Source organism: Ovis canadensis, chromosome 2 (assembly GCF_042477335.2).
Source record: "Ovis canadensis isolate MfBH-ARS-UI-01 breed Bighorn chromosome 2, ARS-UI_OviCan_v2, whole genome shotgun sequence".
NCBI classification, from domain to species: Eukaryota; Metazoa; Chordata; class Mammalia; order Artiodactyla; family Bovidae; genus Ovis; species Ovis canadensis.
Genome location: NC_091246.1, coordinates 59,075,289 through 59,092,361, shown reverse-complemented (window position 1 = coordinate 59,092,361; position 17,073 = coordinate 59,075,289). Strand labels below are relative to the sequence as shown.

The window sequence follows — 17,073 nt, the reverse complement described above, 5'->3', positions numbered from 1 at the left end:
GCAAAGAGCTGACTCACTGGAAAAGACTCTGATGCTAGGAAAGATTGAAGGCAGGAGGAGATGAGGACTATGGAGTATGAGATGGCTGGATGGCATCACTGACTCGATGGACCTGAGTTTGAGTGAACTCCGGGGGTTGGTGATGGACAGGGAGGCCTGGCATGCTGCGATTCATGGGTTGCAAAGAGTCGGACACGACTGAGTGACTGAACTGAACTGAACTGAGAGACCAGAAAAGAAATTCAGGTAAGGCTTTTTTGGGGCTCCTGCACTGCTTGCTGCAGGAGAGAGCTAAAACAAATGACAAGTTCCCTTGCACACTCCTGGGGGTGGGGCTCAGGTAGTGGGGAGGAGCTGATCCTTATATGGGATGAGGGTGGGAGTGTGTCCAGGGGTCGGGCTAGAGGGAAGGGTGGTTTAAGTGGTTTGGCCCTCCCTTTGTGGTGTTGAGTGCAAAGGGCATGTACTGTACCCTTCTTTCACTTCCAGCACCCAGTTTTGCTTCTGGCTCTTCAGAAATTGCAGTTGGGTTTTTTTTTTTTTTCTTCTTTGTATCTTTTGGTCCAGAATTTGCCCCAACTGCACATACACACAGTTATTTTTAGTCCCATATAGTTTCTTTGTACTTTGTTGCTGGAGGAGAGGTTTGTCCAGGTGCAAGCATTGCAGCACTGCAGCAAAGGGTCCCAGGTCTCAGCTTATCTCACACTCACCTGACAAGCAGCAAAACTGATTTACTGATACCAATCTGCGGTGAAGGAAAGTATGATATTGATTGGAAAGGGTCAAGCAAGGATAATGGGCAGCTAATGCTCAAGCCCTGAACTTCTGGATGGCTTTCAAGGAAGGGGTTTTAAAGACAACATTAGGGGTGAGCGTTAGAGGTGATTGGCTTGATTGATTGACTGATGAGGAGGTGGCAGGATGAAGTTTTGAAATCTCAGTCATCTACTGTCTGAGTCCAACCAGTCTGGAGTCTATGTGCTGGTGGTCAGCATGCAGTTAACTTCTACCTGGTGGGGGTTCTAGTATCTCCAAAACAATTCAAAGATATGACTCAGGATATTATCTATAGTCCTTGAGGAGGAACTAAAGGTCCTTGACTCTGTTTTATGGACAAACTATTAAGATTTTGTCTTGCTTTCTTTGTTTTTGCATTTTCTCACTTCTTTGGTTAAAATGGCTCTTTGAAACTCAGGGAAGGCCTACGGGGCTAAAGCTTTTCTACAGACAAGAGGCAGTGGACTCGGGCATCTGTTTCAGGGAAGGCCCCTTAGGGTCCTGTTCCATTTCACTTAAAATAGTCAAATTTAGAGACAGAAAGCTGAATGGTGGTTTACAGGAGCTAGGTGAGGGGGAACAGGGCCACTGTTTACTGGGTGCAGACAGAGTTTCAGTTCTGGAGATGGACGGTGGTGATGATTGCACAGCCATGTGAAAGTATTAATGCCACTGAATTGTACATTTAAAAATGTTAAAATTGTACATTTTATGTTATGTGTATTTTATCACAATAAAAAAATGAAGCAAAATAGGGTGAGGACATAAGATGAGGTAATAAAGTGAGTAGGATTGATATCTTTTCCTACCAGTTGGGGTCAGAATGGAGAGTGTAATAGGATTGTGACATTTCTTTTTGCCACATAAACTCTGATGAATCTCTTTCCCTGTCCTCCATTTTCTCTGGAAATGATGAGTGAAAAGGAAAAAGGATCTTCATCTCCAGTTACAAAAAGAGCAACAGAAGTAACCTCATTCATTCCAAACAAACAGGTTTCTTTCTTCCTCAGAGTTGCCTTCTCTTCTCTTCCTACTCCCCTCTAAACAGAATACCGATCTGATTGGAAATGGCAGCAAAGCTCACCATTCATTCATAGTAAGGGCGCAATAAAAATATCTATGAAAATTGATATTTACAAAGTATGCATTTCATGAGAATCTACCAAGAGGGGAGCAAAGTGAAAATGAAAAGTATTAGCCGCTCAGTCGTGTCTGACTCTTTGAGACCCCATTAACTGTAGCCCCGCCATGTTCCTCTGTCCATGGGATTCTCCAGGCAAGAATACTGGAGTGGGTTACCATTCACTTCTCCACGGGGTCTTCCCGACACAGGGACTGAAACCGGGTCTCTTGCAATGCAGCAGACTGTTTGCCATCTGAGCCACCAGGGAAGCCCTAGAGGGGAAAGGCCCTCATGAGATGCAGGGGTTCCCTGAGCTATGTGTATACATCTGCACTGCAAAACAGGCAAGAATGACAGAATCATATTTTAAGGTTATATTTTCCCCAGTGTCTTCCCTTCTCCAAACAGGAAGCAAAGATGCTCTTTGTTGAATAAGGGGAAATACATGACAGAATAAGCAGTCCCTAGAAGGAGAGCTGGTGATCAGCAGGCTGCATCAGGCTTCTGAGAAGCTAGGTCTGACGCCTCACAATATTGATCTGCATATTACTGTCTGAAATTGGTAAACATTTAACAGTTGGGAAACGTCACACAAAAATCTGGGTTTTTGGTTTCTCTTTAAGTATGGGGAGATAGCTTGAACAATCTTGTTTGTTTACCTGGTGACAACAAGCTGGATCTCCGAGCTGCAGCTGTTGCATTTAGATGGTGTATAAGTTAGGATAACATAGCCCTTCAGACTTCAGTGGCATAACCTAAGAGAAGTTGATTTCTCATGTGTAACAAGCCCAGATCAGGTAATTCAGAAGCTGGGGCTCCTTCCTTTCTGTGTCTCCACCATCCCCTAGGAGTTTGGAGTCTTCAGTTTCAGCCTGCAGAACAGGAAAGGAAGTGGAGGAGCATGCTGTTTCTCAAGCTTCTTGGTCTGAAAGTGGTATTCTCTGTTCCCTTCCATTGGTGGGTCCTAGCCACATGACCTGCCTTGATGCAAAGGGAGCTGGGAAATATGGAGCTTGACAAAGGCTCTATTCTACAGAAGGGGAAGCATACATGTGGGGTGGGTTGGTGCAACTTTGCCATAAATGGGCATGTGCATGTCAATTCACCACAGTCTCACCACCATCTTTCTATACCTGAGTGGCCCTGGCTGAAGGTGTTTGTAGACAGAATGTTTGAGGATGAAGCATAGAAAGAGATGGATTCTTTCTAGAATGAAAAAGAGACTTCCTCGGGATGGGAGAGAGACAGAAACCCAAGAGAGAGACAGAGGTCAGCAGGTCCCTGAGTAAAGGGCCTTATCTGTAGTGTCATCTACACTACACTGTACAAGCCTCTCTGAGGAATAACTGCATGGCATGTCTTGGTGGACAGGATGACAGCCACTCTTGTGTGTGTACGCTCAGTCTCTCAGGCTTGTCCGACTCTTTGTGACCTCATGGACTGTAGCCTGCCAGGTTCCTCTGTCCGTGGAATTTTGCAGGCAAGAATACTGGAGCATGCTGCCATTTCCTACTCCAGGGGATCTTCCAGACTCAGGGATCAAACCCGTGTCTCTTGTGTCTCCTGCACTGGCATGCAGTTTTTACCACTGTACTACTTGGGAAGCCTGGATAGCCACGCTTTCTCCACCCAAATGAGTCATAAAAGTGGTAGAGAGCTATTGAAGTAGCATATAGACTTCAACAGTGGCAACAACTCAGCTAAATTTTCTGGGGAAGGAGGACCAAATGGATAAGTGGTTCCCTCTCTACTCCATGCCAGGGAACTGTGTAACTCCCTGGGATGAACTCCCCCACTCCCATAGTAGATTAGCTGCTTGGGGCCTACAACTAAGTCATTACATGCAATAATGGATATGTGACAATCCTTGCACACTCGAGTTTATGGATAGACATTCGTACCCTCTATTCAATTTTGCAATTTTCTAAATGAAGTTGCAGAGGAAGACAGTGAACCTTGTTCATTTCAGCTTTTTCTGGAAACTTTGCCCTCCACCACCCAAAGCTAAAGCAGGACCTCCTATCCTCGCGCGATCCCTCCCACATACCACAATAAAGCCAACAAAAGTCCTAACCTTGTCAGTTTGCAAACCTTTCCAAACTAGGGTGGTTGACACTGGCTGGTGTGATGTTGGAAAGCCCCAGGACAGGCATTCTGTGTATTCCTGGTGTATCACTTTTGCTCAGAGATTTGGGAAAATATTTTAATAAGAAACTGGGTTAAATTAAGGAGTAGAAGGCAAAATTCACATTTTAAACAAATGATGAAATTCCAGACTTCGAAGGAACTTTTTTCTTGCAGGAAGGGGGCCTCCCTATTTCAGAGTTCCATGTGGGTCTCCACTGGAGTTCTGAGAAGAACACTTTTGTGGAAAAGTTTTAGCTGTGCTGGCCCTGTGCCTGGCCCTGGCTTGGGCTGAGGTTCCCCAGAGGTATCGCTTTCTTGTTAATATCTCCTCACGTTTCTAAACTCACAGCTTGTCACCGCCTGCGAAACCCGAGAGGTAATGCCAGGTTCCAGCTCGCTCTTTTCACAAGAGGAAACGGAGCATCAGCAACTTAAAAGGACTTGCCTGGGAAGCATCTAGACTTCCCAGGTCAAAGCTCCTCTCAGCGTCCTTGGCAACACACGTCTCTTAATCCTGCTTTAACCCTTGGCCCCTTGATGTTTTGCAGAGAACCTCATCTTCCACCCACCCACCCCCAGCCCATAGTTCACCCTGCAGTTCCATCCTTGGGGGTTCTGCCTCTCCCCTGTAGTATCTGGCGCCCACGGCGGGGTGCTTAGGAAAGTTTAGTAAGTTAATGACTGCTGACTCAAACAAATGCATCACAGTCCAGTCTATGGTCTGGTGAAGATGTAGTTGGATGGGGGTGAGGAATGATTTACTCCGCATCTCCCCGTGCAGCCCACGGAGTCTGAGGTCAGGGTTGGAGGACTGGAACCGGCCGCAAGGGTGCAGAAGTGCCAACGTATTTTGGCAAGGGCAACCGCTTCTAGCCGCCCACGGTTCTCGGGCGGGCAAGCAGCCGAGCCGACAGGCTGGTGCAATCTCCCGCGCGCCTTGCATTGATCAAAAAGGGTTGAAACAGTAAACGCGAGGTGGAGCAACTGCTCATGAGATGTGACTGCGAAGCACGACCAATAGGGATGCGAGTCCCGCTGCGCGAACCAATCAGCGCAGGGCCAGCGATAGTGCAGGCCGCTACGGGCGCCTCTCGGAACTAAAAGAGAGCGGAGAGTCCTCGCCAGCCTCAAACTTGCGCTGCCCAATCGATAGGTCCTCTCCGGCTGACTCGCCGTCCCTGCAGCAGCAGCATGGACTCCCTGATACCGGTGGTCAACTTCGGACCCGGGCCTGCCAAGCTGCCGCGCTCCGTAAGTCCCAGGGAGAGCGCGCTAGGACTGCGCTCCAGGCGGGAGCAGGCGCGTTGGTGGCTGTGCATCCCTGCGTGGAGGGCTCGGATCCCCTCTACCCTCCCCGAGTCCCCTGAATACTCTGCATGAGTGTGCACGCTCAGTTCAGGATATGTCGCGGGTGGGCCTTTGGAAGAATATTTTGGAGAAGGACACTTGAAGTTTGCTTGCTCAGCTGCCCCTGGCGCCGGCTACTGGTGCGCCGCGTGCTGAGTTCGGCCCGCCGGGGACCTGCTGGCTCGCTGCGCAACACACCTGTAAACTCAGGCGCTGTGCCTTCAACCGGGTCGGACTGGGGGTGCGGCGGGAAAGAAAAAGCTCGACTGTGCATTCGCCTTGCTCAGCAGTGCTGCGAGCCAGGCAGTGTTGAGTGGATGGGTGAATGAACATGGTGAGTGAGTGGTGAATGGGGGATCGTGTTAATTGGAGCGAAGTGTAAACTAGAGGCCCGTGCAAAACCCCTCGGGAGCAGTGTTGGCTTCAGCTAGCACTTGGAAATGTTGCTTTTCAAAAATGTAAGTTTGAAAGACTTCAGTACAGCCCAGCCTTTTCCTCTTTGCCTCTCAGAGACTCCGCCCATCCCTAAACCTATTTTTCTCTGCTCTGTTACACGCATAGGTTTTTCCTCTCTGTACTGGCGTGTACGCTAAAGGCATTCTAATATTCAAGCTCTGGTAAGCACTGGGCAGCTAGCCCGGTTCGCTTCATTTTGTTCTGGAGCAAATGAATGACTGAATTCACCCCCGGGCCATTACCAGACCTTTCAAGTGCAAGTGTAACTCATTCCCTGCCTTCCCAGCCCCCAGCCGGGTTCCAGCTCCTTCCCTAACCTTCAATACCCGCTCCCCCCACCCCCATTCTCCTCCCCACCCCCCAGCTGTGAAGGAGGCCTAGTTTCTAATGTGCCTTGGACGCGCTGACCAGCTGCCCCTGCTGTTACATTTTGCTTTTTCTAGCCGGGATAACTCTGGTAATACCTTGTAGCAACATGGGACATAGCCAAGTGCTTTTCAATTATCTATTGTTAAACAGAGTGGAAATATCCCTGGGACAGAGCCTTCTTTGTGTTGTCCTAAGAAGAGAGAATTTTTATAATTGTAGACGGGAAAGAACATTTTGCTTTTCTCAGTGCTCATAGTAGCTGAGAGTACAGGGCTTACTTTTTTCTTAGTTATTGCAGTCTGTTTTAGGTGAGATTCCCTGTCATAAATATGCAAACGTTTCTGCTACCCTCACTGGTTTTCACCCTCCATGTTTTGGACTTTTGCATATTTGTTTCCTGTGTAATTTGTTCTGTACTTATTATAAAGATAATTGTAATACAATTACTTATTATTTATTTTCCTGGAGGATTTATGCCTTCATATGTGCTCTCTAACCTGGAAGGGGGCAGCTGTTTCTATTTATGTTTTTTTCTTGAGTTAGTTGAATTATAAAGATTAGAGAAGTTTTGCAAACTTCTTTTGGCTGTAACCATAATGAAAAATATATTTCACAAAGTGAGCAAGTACCTGCACATAATTAAAACAAAAAGTTTATGAAGTATTTAGCCTGATGACTACAACGTACACAATTATATATTCTATTCTGCTTTGGTCTATTCTAGTTCATTTAAAAAAATATCGGTTGTGATCCATAAAATGATTGCATTCTTCAGTTTGAAAAAAAATAAACTTCACTTGATTAGAGGGGTATGCTTTTTGGGTAGAAGTCTTTAAACCTTTTTATAATGGTTTTGGTTATAAACCTTTATAGATGTTCTTTTCAGAGAATACTATAAAAGAATTCTATAAGAGGAAGGGAGTCTGAAAAGAAGTTCAAGGATGACTCTATCATAGATGTTTGTTTATACTAAAGAAAAGGATTCACTATAAGTTTGTTTGATCAGCCAGTGCTAATGTGTCCAACAAAAATGATGACAAATTCTTAAGCCTTCTTTTTTTGTGTCTGATTCTTTATTGCTGAAATGTTTTTTCACTCAAGTTGCGATCTAGTTTAGGTTATGTTTTATGAGATCTTTAGCCGGTATATTTTAAGGCAACCTCCTTTGATGGCAGGATGCTTCTACAAAGGGCTTGTCTCACCTATTTTGTATACATTTTTAGAGCTTTTCTTTCTGATATTTTTACTTTATGGCCGTTCACTCATACTCAAAGGTAGAGAGGGAATAATATAATGAAATTTATAGACCCAGCCAAGATTTAACAACTAAGGACATTTTGCTAATCTTGTTTCAGCACTCCCTCCCCTATACTCTCTTTCTCCCCTTCTGCTTCTGGATAAATTTTAAGCTAGTTCCAAATACTATGGCATTTCATTCCTGTAAACGCTGCAGCATGCATCTCTGATAAGGGCTTTCTATTCTTCTTACTGAAATGTGTATGAAATATATAGATGAAATAAGTACATATATGTGTGCATGTGTGCATGCTAAGTTGCTTCAGTCATGTCCAACTCTTTGAGACTCCATGGACTGTAACCTGCCAGGTTCCTCTGTCCATGGAATTCTCCAGGCCAGAATACTGGAGTGGGTTGCCATTTCATTCTCCAGGGAATGTTCCCCAACCCAGGGATTGAACCTGGGTCTCCTGCACTGCAGGCAGATCCTTTACCATCTGAGTCACCAGGGAGGCCCATATTAAAATGTGTGTGTGTGTGTGTATACATACATACATAATACATATATATATATATATATATATATATATATATATATGAAATAGGTGTTTTTCTTTTCAGTGTGTAGTAATTTCCTTTTTACTTACCTTTGGGAAAAATAACAATGAGGCACCTCTTTAGCAAGTGAGCTGTGTATTTGGGGGCCCTGGGTGGAGAATGAGCTTTGCCCTTCCCCGCCTTTCCTGGCACCGGAGGATTGGCCATAAGATGGGTCCCACCTGTCCAGTTGCTCTTGTGAGACAGAATGTGCTTATGGGATTGCAGTGATCTTACAAGATGGGTCAAAGGGCTGGACAGGGACATACAGTTAAGTTCTTTTGGCGACTCAGTTGAGATTCCTCACCTGCACACTGGGGATGAGAAAATCACCTTCAGCGCTATTGCTGAGGGGGTGATCAGTACCCCCATGGGTGTATGTGTGCATGCTAAGTCACTTCAGTTGTGCCTGACTCTGTGCAACCCTATTAACTGTCGCCTGCCAAGTTCCTCTGTCCATGGGGTTCTCCAGGCAAGAATACTGGAGTAGGTCTCCTCCTCCAGAGGATCTTCCTGACCCAGGGATTGAACCCATGCTTCTTACATCTCCTGCCTTGGCAGGCTTGTTCTTTACTACCAGAGCCACCTGGGAAGCATCCCAGCCTAATCTTAATTCACAGCAAGTGCTTCCTACTTGCTGCCCAACCCACCCATTCCAGTAGACCTAAAAGATGGAAAATTGAGTTATCAGTTTAATTTGGGCATAAATTATTTTTTTTGTCCCCTATACCTGGAACTTTTTGTGCTTTTGCTTTCAGAGAGTGGCAAATGCAGTTGTGAGAGTTGCAAATGCAATTGTGAAGGGGACATTTTCTAGGGAATCAGATTTTTCCCAAAGTTATTCTTTAACTGATATTGACAGGTAAAGAATTGTTATTAGACAACTTCCTACTTGATTTTTATTTTACCTTCAAGTGAGTTTTTATCTCTAAATTTGTGCCTTTGGAAAAACTGTATCTTAGAATTGGTCATATTGCATAATTTCATACTCAACTTGAGTGTAAGTTGCATCATCAGGGTTCTGTGGGAATAGGCAGAGAAAGGGGATTGGCTGTGGCAGGGACAGATGCTTCCTCGCAGACCCAGCAGGTGGAGCTTCTACTTGCCCCTCCTCTTGCAGTTTGTGTGTCCAGAGAGAGTTGTGCATAGCATACTGAAATCATCTTATTTTCTTATATTTTTTTCCTAGGTGTTGCTAGAGGTGCAAAAAGAATTATTAGACTACAAAGGAATTGGGATTAGTGTTCTTGGTAAGATTTATTTTTGGATGTTGTGAATGTCCAAGGTTTAAAGGGAACTAATTAAAATGCATCATCAAGCCTAAAATTTCTACTGGGTCTTCCCATAGGTGTTTGTAGATGTATTTTTAAATTTTAATAACTTCTGTGGCATGTTTGATCAAAGTAATTTTGAAATCAACATAAATGCTGGTGAGGGGTTTATATATCTCAGCTTACAATTTCATAATCAGTTTTTGCTATACATAGGATCTGAGATCAAAAGATCCTGTGCATTTGCATAATAGTGCCCAAACGTTTACAATATTGTTTCACATTCTTTTTACAGTTTTTGCTGTTCTTAAACATGAACTCATTGAACGCATAGAAGTACACAAGCCTTTCTGGGGAGATTTTGCATGTTAATAATTCCATTGTTTCTCTCCCCTCTGCTATTAGGAAAGATGACCTTTGAGTTCTAAAATGTACCTTTTTAAAAATTTTAATTTTCTTTTTCTTTTTTGGTAGTTCCAGAGGCTATAGAGTATTAAGAGATCGTAGGGTTAACTTTGTGTGCTGTTGTTATTGAATTTTGTTCCTTAATTTGAATTAAGTGACATGTGCTTAAATTTGTTGTCCTAAAGGGCAGCCTTTGCAAACAATTCTTGTTTGTGAGAAAGTGATGAGAAATCAGAGACTGAAGAATAAATTAGCGAATGGCTCAGTCAGTGACTACCGCCACTTGAAAAAAATCATTCTACTGTGACAATAAAGTTAAAATGTTTGCAGTTTGAAGATTAATTTGAATTTTCTCTTAAAATGTGTGGTCCATCATTTGTATGCAATATGACTGACATTTCAGTTTATTATTTTATTTGCAAATTTTGTAGTTACGTCTTCAATAACTTTTGTTCCTTTGGTTTTGAACTGGAATATTTTTCTTGTTGTTTATTTTTCCTTCCACAGAAATGAGCCACAGGTCAACAGATTTCTCTAAGATTATCAATAACACAGAGAACCTTGTACGGGAATTGTTGTAAGTATAAAAGTTTAAAGACAAAGTTGTGTTGTTCTTGTTTGGTAATCTGTATACATAGGTGTATGTTGCATTATTACATTCTGCTATGTGTTCAGAATATTTCATTCTTAAAAGTCATCTTTTTAAGATTCTTTTAAAAGATCTTTTTAAAGATTCTCCCAGATTCACTAATCACTACATAATGATTTTAATTTGATCCTCATCCTGCATTTGTGTGTTTATTTTTATGTGGTTTTTCCAAAGGTTTGAAATCATTATATCTGGGAAAGAGTTTTCAGCACTGTGGAAGTTAAATTGGATTAGAAAGTGAAGTCGCTCAGTTGTGTCCGACTCTTTGTGACCCCATGGACTGTAGCCTACCGGGCTCCTCCGTCCATGGGATTTTCCAGGCAAGAGTACTGGAGTGGGCTGCCATTTCCTTCTCCAGGGGAACTTCCTGATCCAGGGATCGAACCCAGGTCTCCTGCATTGTAGGCAGACGCTTTACCATCTGAGCCACAAGGGAAGTCCTAAATTGGATTAGAAGGGATTTAAATGACAAGTGGTCAACTTTGTCAGCATAATTAATTGTAGTTTAGTTCACTGGCTTTTAAATTATGGGCCTCATACAATCTGTCAGAATCAACTCTTGTGAGAAATATAAAAAAATTCAAGTGCTGGGCCCCACCCAGACTTGTTGAATCACAGCCTCTTTAGAAACTTCATTCTTAACAGACTCTTTGGGCAATTTTAAGGGTTATGAACTCTGGGATCTGCTCCTCAAATGAACTCTCTTAGTTATCTTCACTGCTTTTCTTACCTAGAGGAAACTATGTTCTTAAATAGATTGCTGCTTTAAACTACAGTTTTATGCATTACATACTCATATAGTCATACAAATATGGTCACCTTAAAAACAAAATACTTGTTTGTTTTCTGCTCATAACACTGGTGCATGTTCATGGTGGGAAGCTTAGGGAAAAAACTCACAAATTTAACTGGAATTGTCCATAACCCCACCAGTCAGGAATAATCATTGTTAAAGTTTTAGGGTCCATCCTTGCATTATTTCACTAAAAAAATTGGATTTGTACTAATTGTGTAATAACTTGCTCTTTAAGTTGCCTTAATAAAATTCCTTAGATGGGGCAGGCTTAGTGACATTTTCTGAGGAGTGTTAGAAGCCCACCGCAATGTGCATGTCAGAGGCAGTCATCATCTGTTTGACAGCACGCAGGGCTGCCTGCTGGGTCCCCCTGCTGGGTCCCCATTATGTTCATGGAGCAATCCTGTCCTTCACGAATGCTTGGAATGTTGGCCCAAGAGACGTGCCATTTGACCTACAGAGCTATGAGCCTCTCCAGCCTGGACTTCTGGCTCAATGTATGGGCCAATCCCTTTGGACCCCTGTACCCAGGCCTCTGGTGTCCTTCCATCCAGTTCTTGGCCTTGTTAACTGCATCTGAATAACATAAACCTGGAACCCTGCTTTGGGCTGCTGTCCTCCCAGCTGCCAATAACCTGATAGAGCCTCCCAAGGCCTGTCTGCTCTGCTATTCTCTGGAGCCCTGGAGATAGGCAGGCATGGCTCAGAACCAGATACATGCACATCACACCACCTGCTGGCGAGAAGACCCTCTCTCATTGCCCAGCTCTTGGCTGCTTTCCTTAAGCCTCTTTTCTGGAGCTCTGTCGCCTGGCCATTTGCCTTCTGCATAACCTGTTCCTAAGTTCTGACATTGCTCAAAAGCTCGGGTCCAGTTTCCATGGCCTGTGGCTATCCCAATCATCATCTTAATTTTCCATGCTGGAATCAAATCATTTTGCTCTTAATCTCAATATATATGGAGTAGGTCTTAGGGTTATGGTCTAAAGGGTGAGGTCTAAAGGGTTATGGAAGATCCTTCTCCACTGTTCACCTGATTCATAGCATGGACCAGCACATACATAGTTTTAGGACTTTTGGTTACAAGTGAGAAACCCAACTCTTGGCTTAAGCAAATAAATAAATAAATTATTACTTCATAGGACAGAAAAGTACAGGAGCTCACATGATGTAAAGAAGGTCTTTTCCTGTGTCTCCTGGATCTGCTTTTTTATATGTTTGCTTTATCAGATGGCCACTAGTGGTTGCAGATTTAGCTCCTACAAGTTCTTCCCCTCAATAGAAACAGCTTCTCTTTTCTAGAAGTTTGGATCCAAGATTTTGGAACCAAATTCCACTGACCAGCATGGGTCACATGCTCATCCCCTGGAGCTGGGATTGGGCACCCTTGAACCAGCTGGACTGAGAGTGGTAGCCAGTGCTTCCCTGAAGGAACAGCAGGGTGTTACTAAGATTCTGTCGAAACAGTAACCATAGGATTTCAACATGAAAAGTGAGTGAAGGTGTTAGTCACTCAGTCATGTCCAAGTGGCTTTTAAATTATGGGCCTCGTACAATTTGCGACCCCCCAATGGGGTCGCAAAGAGTCAGACACGACTGACGCGACTTAGCAGCAGCAGCAGCAGCAGCAGCAGCAGCACTGCACCCTGCCAGGCTCCCCTTCCATGAAATTCTCCAGGCAAGAATACTCGAGTGGGTAGCCATTCCCTTATCCAGAGGATCTTCCCAACCCAGGGATCAAACCCAGGTCTTCTGCGTTGTGGGCAGATTCTTTACTATCTGAGCCACCAGGGAAGCCCAGACTTCCACTGTGGGGCCTGGTAAGTATCTGTGCAAGAAGCTGAGTAGATAAATGACTGATTTGGGGAAGGCAGAGATGGGGCTTTACCGTTGCGCTTTCAGTGTGTCCACCCCAGGGTCAAGTGTTAGAGGAGCATCACTCATTTGACCCTGTTTACTGTCACCTCTGTTTCTGCCCAGAGCCATTCCAGACAACTACAAAGTGATTTTTGTACAAGGAGGTGGGTGTGGCCAGTTTAGTGCTGTCCCCTTAAACCTGATTGGCCTGAAAGCAGGAAGATGTGCTGACTATGTGGTGACAGGATCCTGGTCAGCTAAGGCTGCAGAAGAAGCCAAGAAGTTCGGAACTGTGAATATGGTCCACCCCAAACTTGGGAGTTACACGAGTAAGTGCTGGTAGCTGAGCTGGCCTGTGAAATGCTGGCCAGTGGGTGATCCCTCCTTAGCTAGCAGGTTACCCCTGCCCTGGGCAATTCTTTCTTCCCCTGTTTGATACCATTTAGATTGGCTGCCTGTTCCTGTTAAGATTACTAACTGGCTGCTGCAGAAAGTGTTCCTAGGCTGTTGTGTGCGTGCCTGCTCAGTGGCTTCAGTTGTGTCCGACTCTTTGCAACCCCATGGACTATAGCCCACCAGGCTCTCTGTCTATGGAATTCTCCTGGCAGGAATACTGGCATGGGCTGCCATTTCCGTCTCTACCTGGGCTGCTAACTTAGTTGCAAAACCCAGGGGCTGGGTTGGCTTTAGGTATGGCTTAATCAAGGCCCACCCCCCGACTACAGTGAGGGGACCTCTCCTGGTCCTGGTATCTCCCTCTGTCTCCTCCACAGTCAGGAAAGCTGCCCCCTCATTTTTAGAAGATGGCTGCAGCCGCTCCTTGTCTTATATTCTCCCAAGTTTCAATGCCTCTGCTCAAACGTTCCCAGTAGCAGTCTCATGTCTCCTGTGTCCCATTCCAAATCAGTCAAGTGGCCTTACATGAACTGCAGTCTACCTTCAGGGCTGTGGGTAGAATTGGTTCTACTGGAATCACATGAGCTGAGAGTGAGGGAGACTGGCACCCAAAGGGCACTGTCCATGGACCTAGGATGTTGGATGCTGGGTGACAAGGAAAAACCCAAATACGTACCACACCATTCTCGAAGATTATTTGCCCCCGATAAAAGTCAAAAGAGTGAGATGGAGCATCCTTTTAGGATGTTGGTGGTGATTGTAATACTAGATGAATAGGATGCCTTTTACTTGTGAATGCTCTGGGATCAGTCTTCCCCTGCTAGGCGAGGGGTGTCATACCTGGTGGACTCCTGTCTCCCTAAGGAAAGAGGGGAGGAAACGTGGAGTCCCTAACTTGTCTCCTGTGATAGAAATTCCAGATCCGAGCACCTGGACCCTCAACCCGGATGCCTCCTATGTGTATTACTGCGCCAATGAGACTGTGCACGGAGTGGAGTTTGACTTTATCCCTGATGTCAAGGGAGCAGTGCTGGTCTGCGACATGTCCTCAAACTTCCTGTCCAGGCCAGTGGATGTTTCCAAGGTAAAGCATGAAAGAGGCCTGGGTCAGGGGGAACCCCGTTTGGTTTTTCTAAGGACATTTTAACATACACTGGGACAGGGAAAGGCCGACCTTCGTTGTCAGAATATTTACATCCAGACATTCACCGCCCTTTGTTGACAGTTGCCTCACAAGAGTCATACTTGAGTCCTTGGGGAATTCATCTGCCTTTGAGGGTGGCTTTTAGAAATGTTTTTCATTGACACCTTGGGAATTGCTTGCTGTTGTCAAGGGAAGATATGCATTATCCAAACTTGGGGGGGCTATGAAGGAGCCCTGCCTTACCTTGTTACCCACCCCAGCACCAAGAACATCCATAGGACATGGAGATTCCCAGGTGGCTTTCCAGGGTGGGCAGTGGGAGAGGCACCCACAGTTGCACAACATGTGGGGCAGGGGTCAGGAGGGTGAAATCTGTAAGGAAGTTAAGACAAACTAAGTGGTAGTGTGCCTTTCAACAAAAAATTCTGGTAAAATATACTTATTATAAAACTGACCGTTTTAACCATTTTTAAGCATGATTGTACATATGCATATGTACAATCATATGCATGATTGTACAATCCTCATCACCATCCGTCTCCAGGACTTTTTCTTCCCACTGAAACTCTGTCCCCATTAAACAATAACCCCAGTCCTTCCTCCCCCTAGTCACTGGCAACCACCATTCTCTCTATATACTTTTTAGGCTCTGTGAACTTGGCTGGTCTAGATAGCCTCACATCAGTGGAGTCATGCAATATTCATGTCTAGCTCATTTTCACTGAGCATAATGTTCTCAGGGTTCATCCTTGTGGTAGCATGTCAGAACTTCATTTCTTTTCAGGCTAAGTAATACTCTGTTTTGTGAATATATATATTTTGTTTATAGCCTACTTTTTATTTTCACTTACCATACACTGGCAATTCTAAACAATGTCAGTTGTAAAAATACCTCTTCCTGTTGGGCCAGGCTATCCCCTTCCTCCCATGTGGGATGCTACTGAATTTTCCTAAAGGTTTCATGGGGGAGACATGGAAGAGGGTTCTATATCTTACGTGGAAATTGTCCCAAAGTACATTAAAACATCTCTTCTGAATTTTTTTCTCTCTTGGGCAGCTTGCCTCATTTCTCAGTGTCTTCTGATTGTTTCTTTATACGAATATAAATAGATTAAAAAATTGGTTTCTTTAGGTCACCAAGGACAGCAGCCTTATTTTAAAGATGGGCTTGGAGGTAGAAAAGAGATGTAATAGAGTGACTAGGAATATTTACAAGGTCTTCACAGTGGTGGGCTTGGGCTGGCATCTTCCTGGGGAGAAGGACCAGGCAGATTTGTAACCTGCAGGCTCTAAACTCACAAGTATTGATTTTCTGTCCAGATAGAGATTCCTTTAGGAAAGGGAATTAGCTCTGAACAGGATTGAAATAGAGTTACTTCCTCATAAAAACTGTGGTTTAGAAACAGACTGGGGAATTTGACATACATTTATGAAAGATGACCAAGGACGTTTAAAATAGCAGCTTTTCTGTTTGGCAGTTTGGTGTGATTTTTGCTGGTGCCCAGAAGAATGTTGGTTCTGCGGGGGTCACAGTGGTGATCGTTCGAGATGACCTGCTGGGATTTGCCCTCAAAGAGTGCCCCTCGGTCCTGGATTACAAAGTGCAGGCTGGAAATAACTCCTTGTACAACACACCTCCCTGTTTCAGGTAACTCCAGGGTGTGGCTTGGGGACCAGGGAAGGAGGGGTTCTCAGTATTTCCCATCAATACTAGGTGACGTTCTGAAGCTGGACATGATTCTGTGAACTGGTAACCTAATCGCCCAGATGTTCTTCAGGATTCTCTGCCCAGCTCACCTCTTCCTCATCCTCCTCTGTGTACTTTCTGATCAGCTTTCCTTGCCTTTCTTTTTTGGGGTGTTTCTGTTTGGTGTTGGTAGCCTTGGTGGTTCACCATTAGCCCAAAAGCTTTCTGCGCATGAAGTGTCATGCCTGCATCTCAAACAAGCAGTGCAACTTTAGAGAAGAACTTTCAAAGGCTGGGCTACCTGCCTTTTTCATTCCCTTGCTGGGCCTGCTTGAAGCCCACTGTTTGGCATTGAACACAGTGGCTGGAACAAACACTTCGCTGTTTTTCACCCAGTCTGCAGGGGTCCTATTAGCCTGGCTTCCTGTTACTCCTAGTCAGAGTCTGCATTACAGCACTTTTGGGGAGAGTAGGTCTATCCCACCTTATGGTCTTTTAATGCTCAGACTCAGGAAGTTGGTGAAAATCTTTGTGACACCTAGGATTTAGCCTAAGTTTTATTACTAACAATCTGTGTGAGCTTAGGCAAGTTGCTTAACTATCTGTACATCTGGTGTCTCCAAGAGTAATTAGTTGCTGATGAGGATTGGATAATTAAAATATGTGTCTAAAATGTGCTTGGAGGCTTCCCTTGTAGCTGTCAGTAAAGTATCTGCCTGCAATGCAGAAGACCTGGGTTCAATCCTTGGATTGGGAAGATTCCCTGGAGAAGGACATGGCAACTCATTCCAGCATTCTTGCCTGGAGAATCCCATGGACGGAGGAGCCTGTAG

The 17,073-nt window shown here is 44.6% G+C and overlaps 1 protein-coding gene across 1 annotated transcript in view; it reads left to right on the top strand.

Moving 5' to 3' along the window:
• The first annotated feature begins 4,814 nt into the window (after nt 1-4,814).
• The window catches only part of LOC138432640 (phosphoserine aminotransferase), a 28,442-nt gene continuing 16,183 nt past the window's right edge, over nt 4,815-17,073 (top strand). Inside the window, exons 1-6 of the mRNA XM_069574084.1 lie at nt 4,815-5,281; nt 9,225-9,285; nt 10,219-10,288; nt 13,137-13,342; nt 14,321-14,493; nt 16,032-16,201. Coding sequence (XP_069430185.1) covers nt 5,222-5,281; nt 9,225-9,285; nt 10,219-10,288; nt 13,137-13,342; nt 14,321-14,493; nt 16,032-16,201 — 740 coding nt within the window. The 5' untranslated portion in view covers nt 4,815-5,221. The remainder of the gene's footprint in view (nt 5,282-9,224; nt 9,286-10,218; nt 10,289-13,136; nt 13,343-14,320; nt 14,494-16,031; nt 16,202-17,073) is intronic.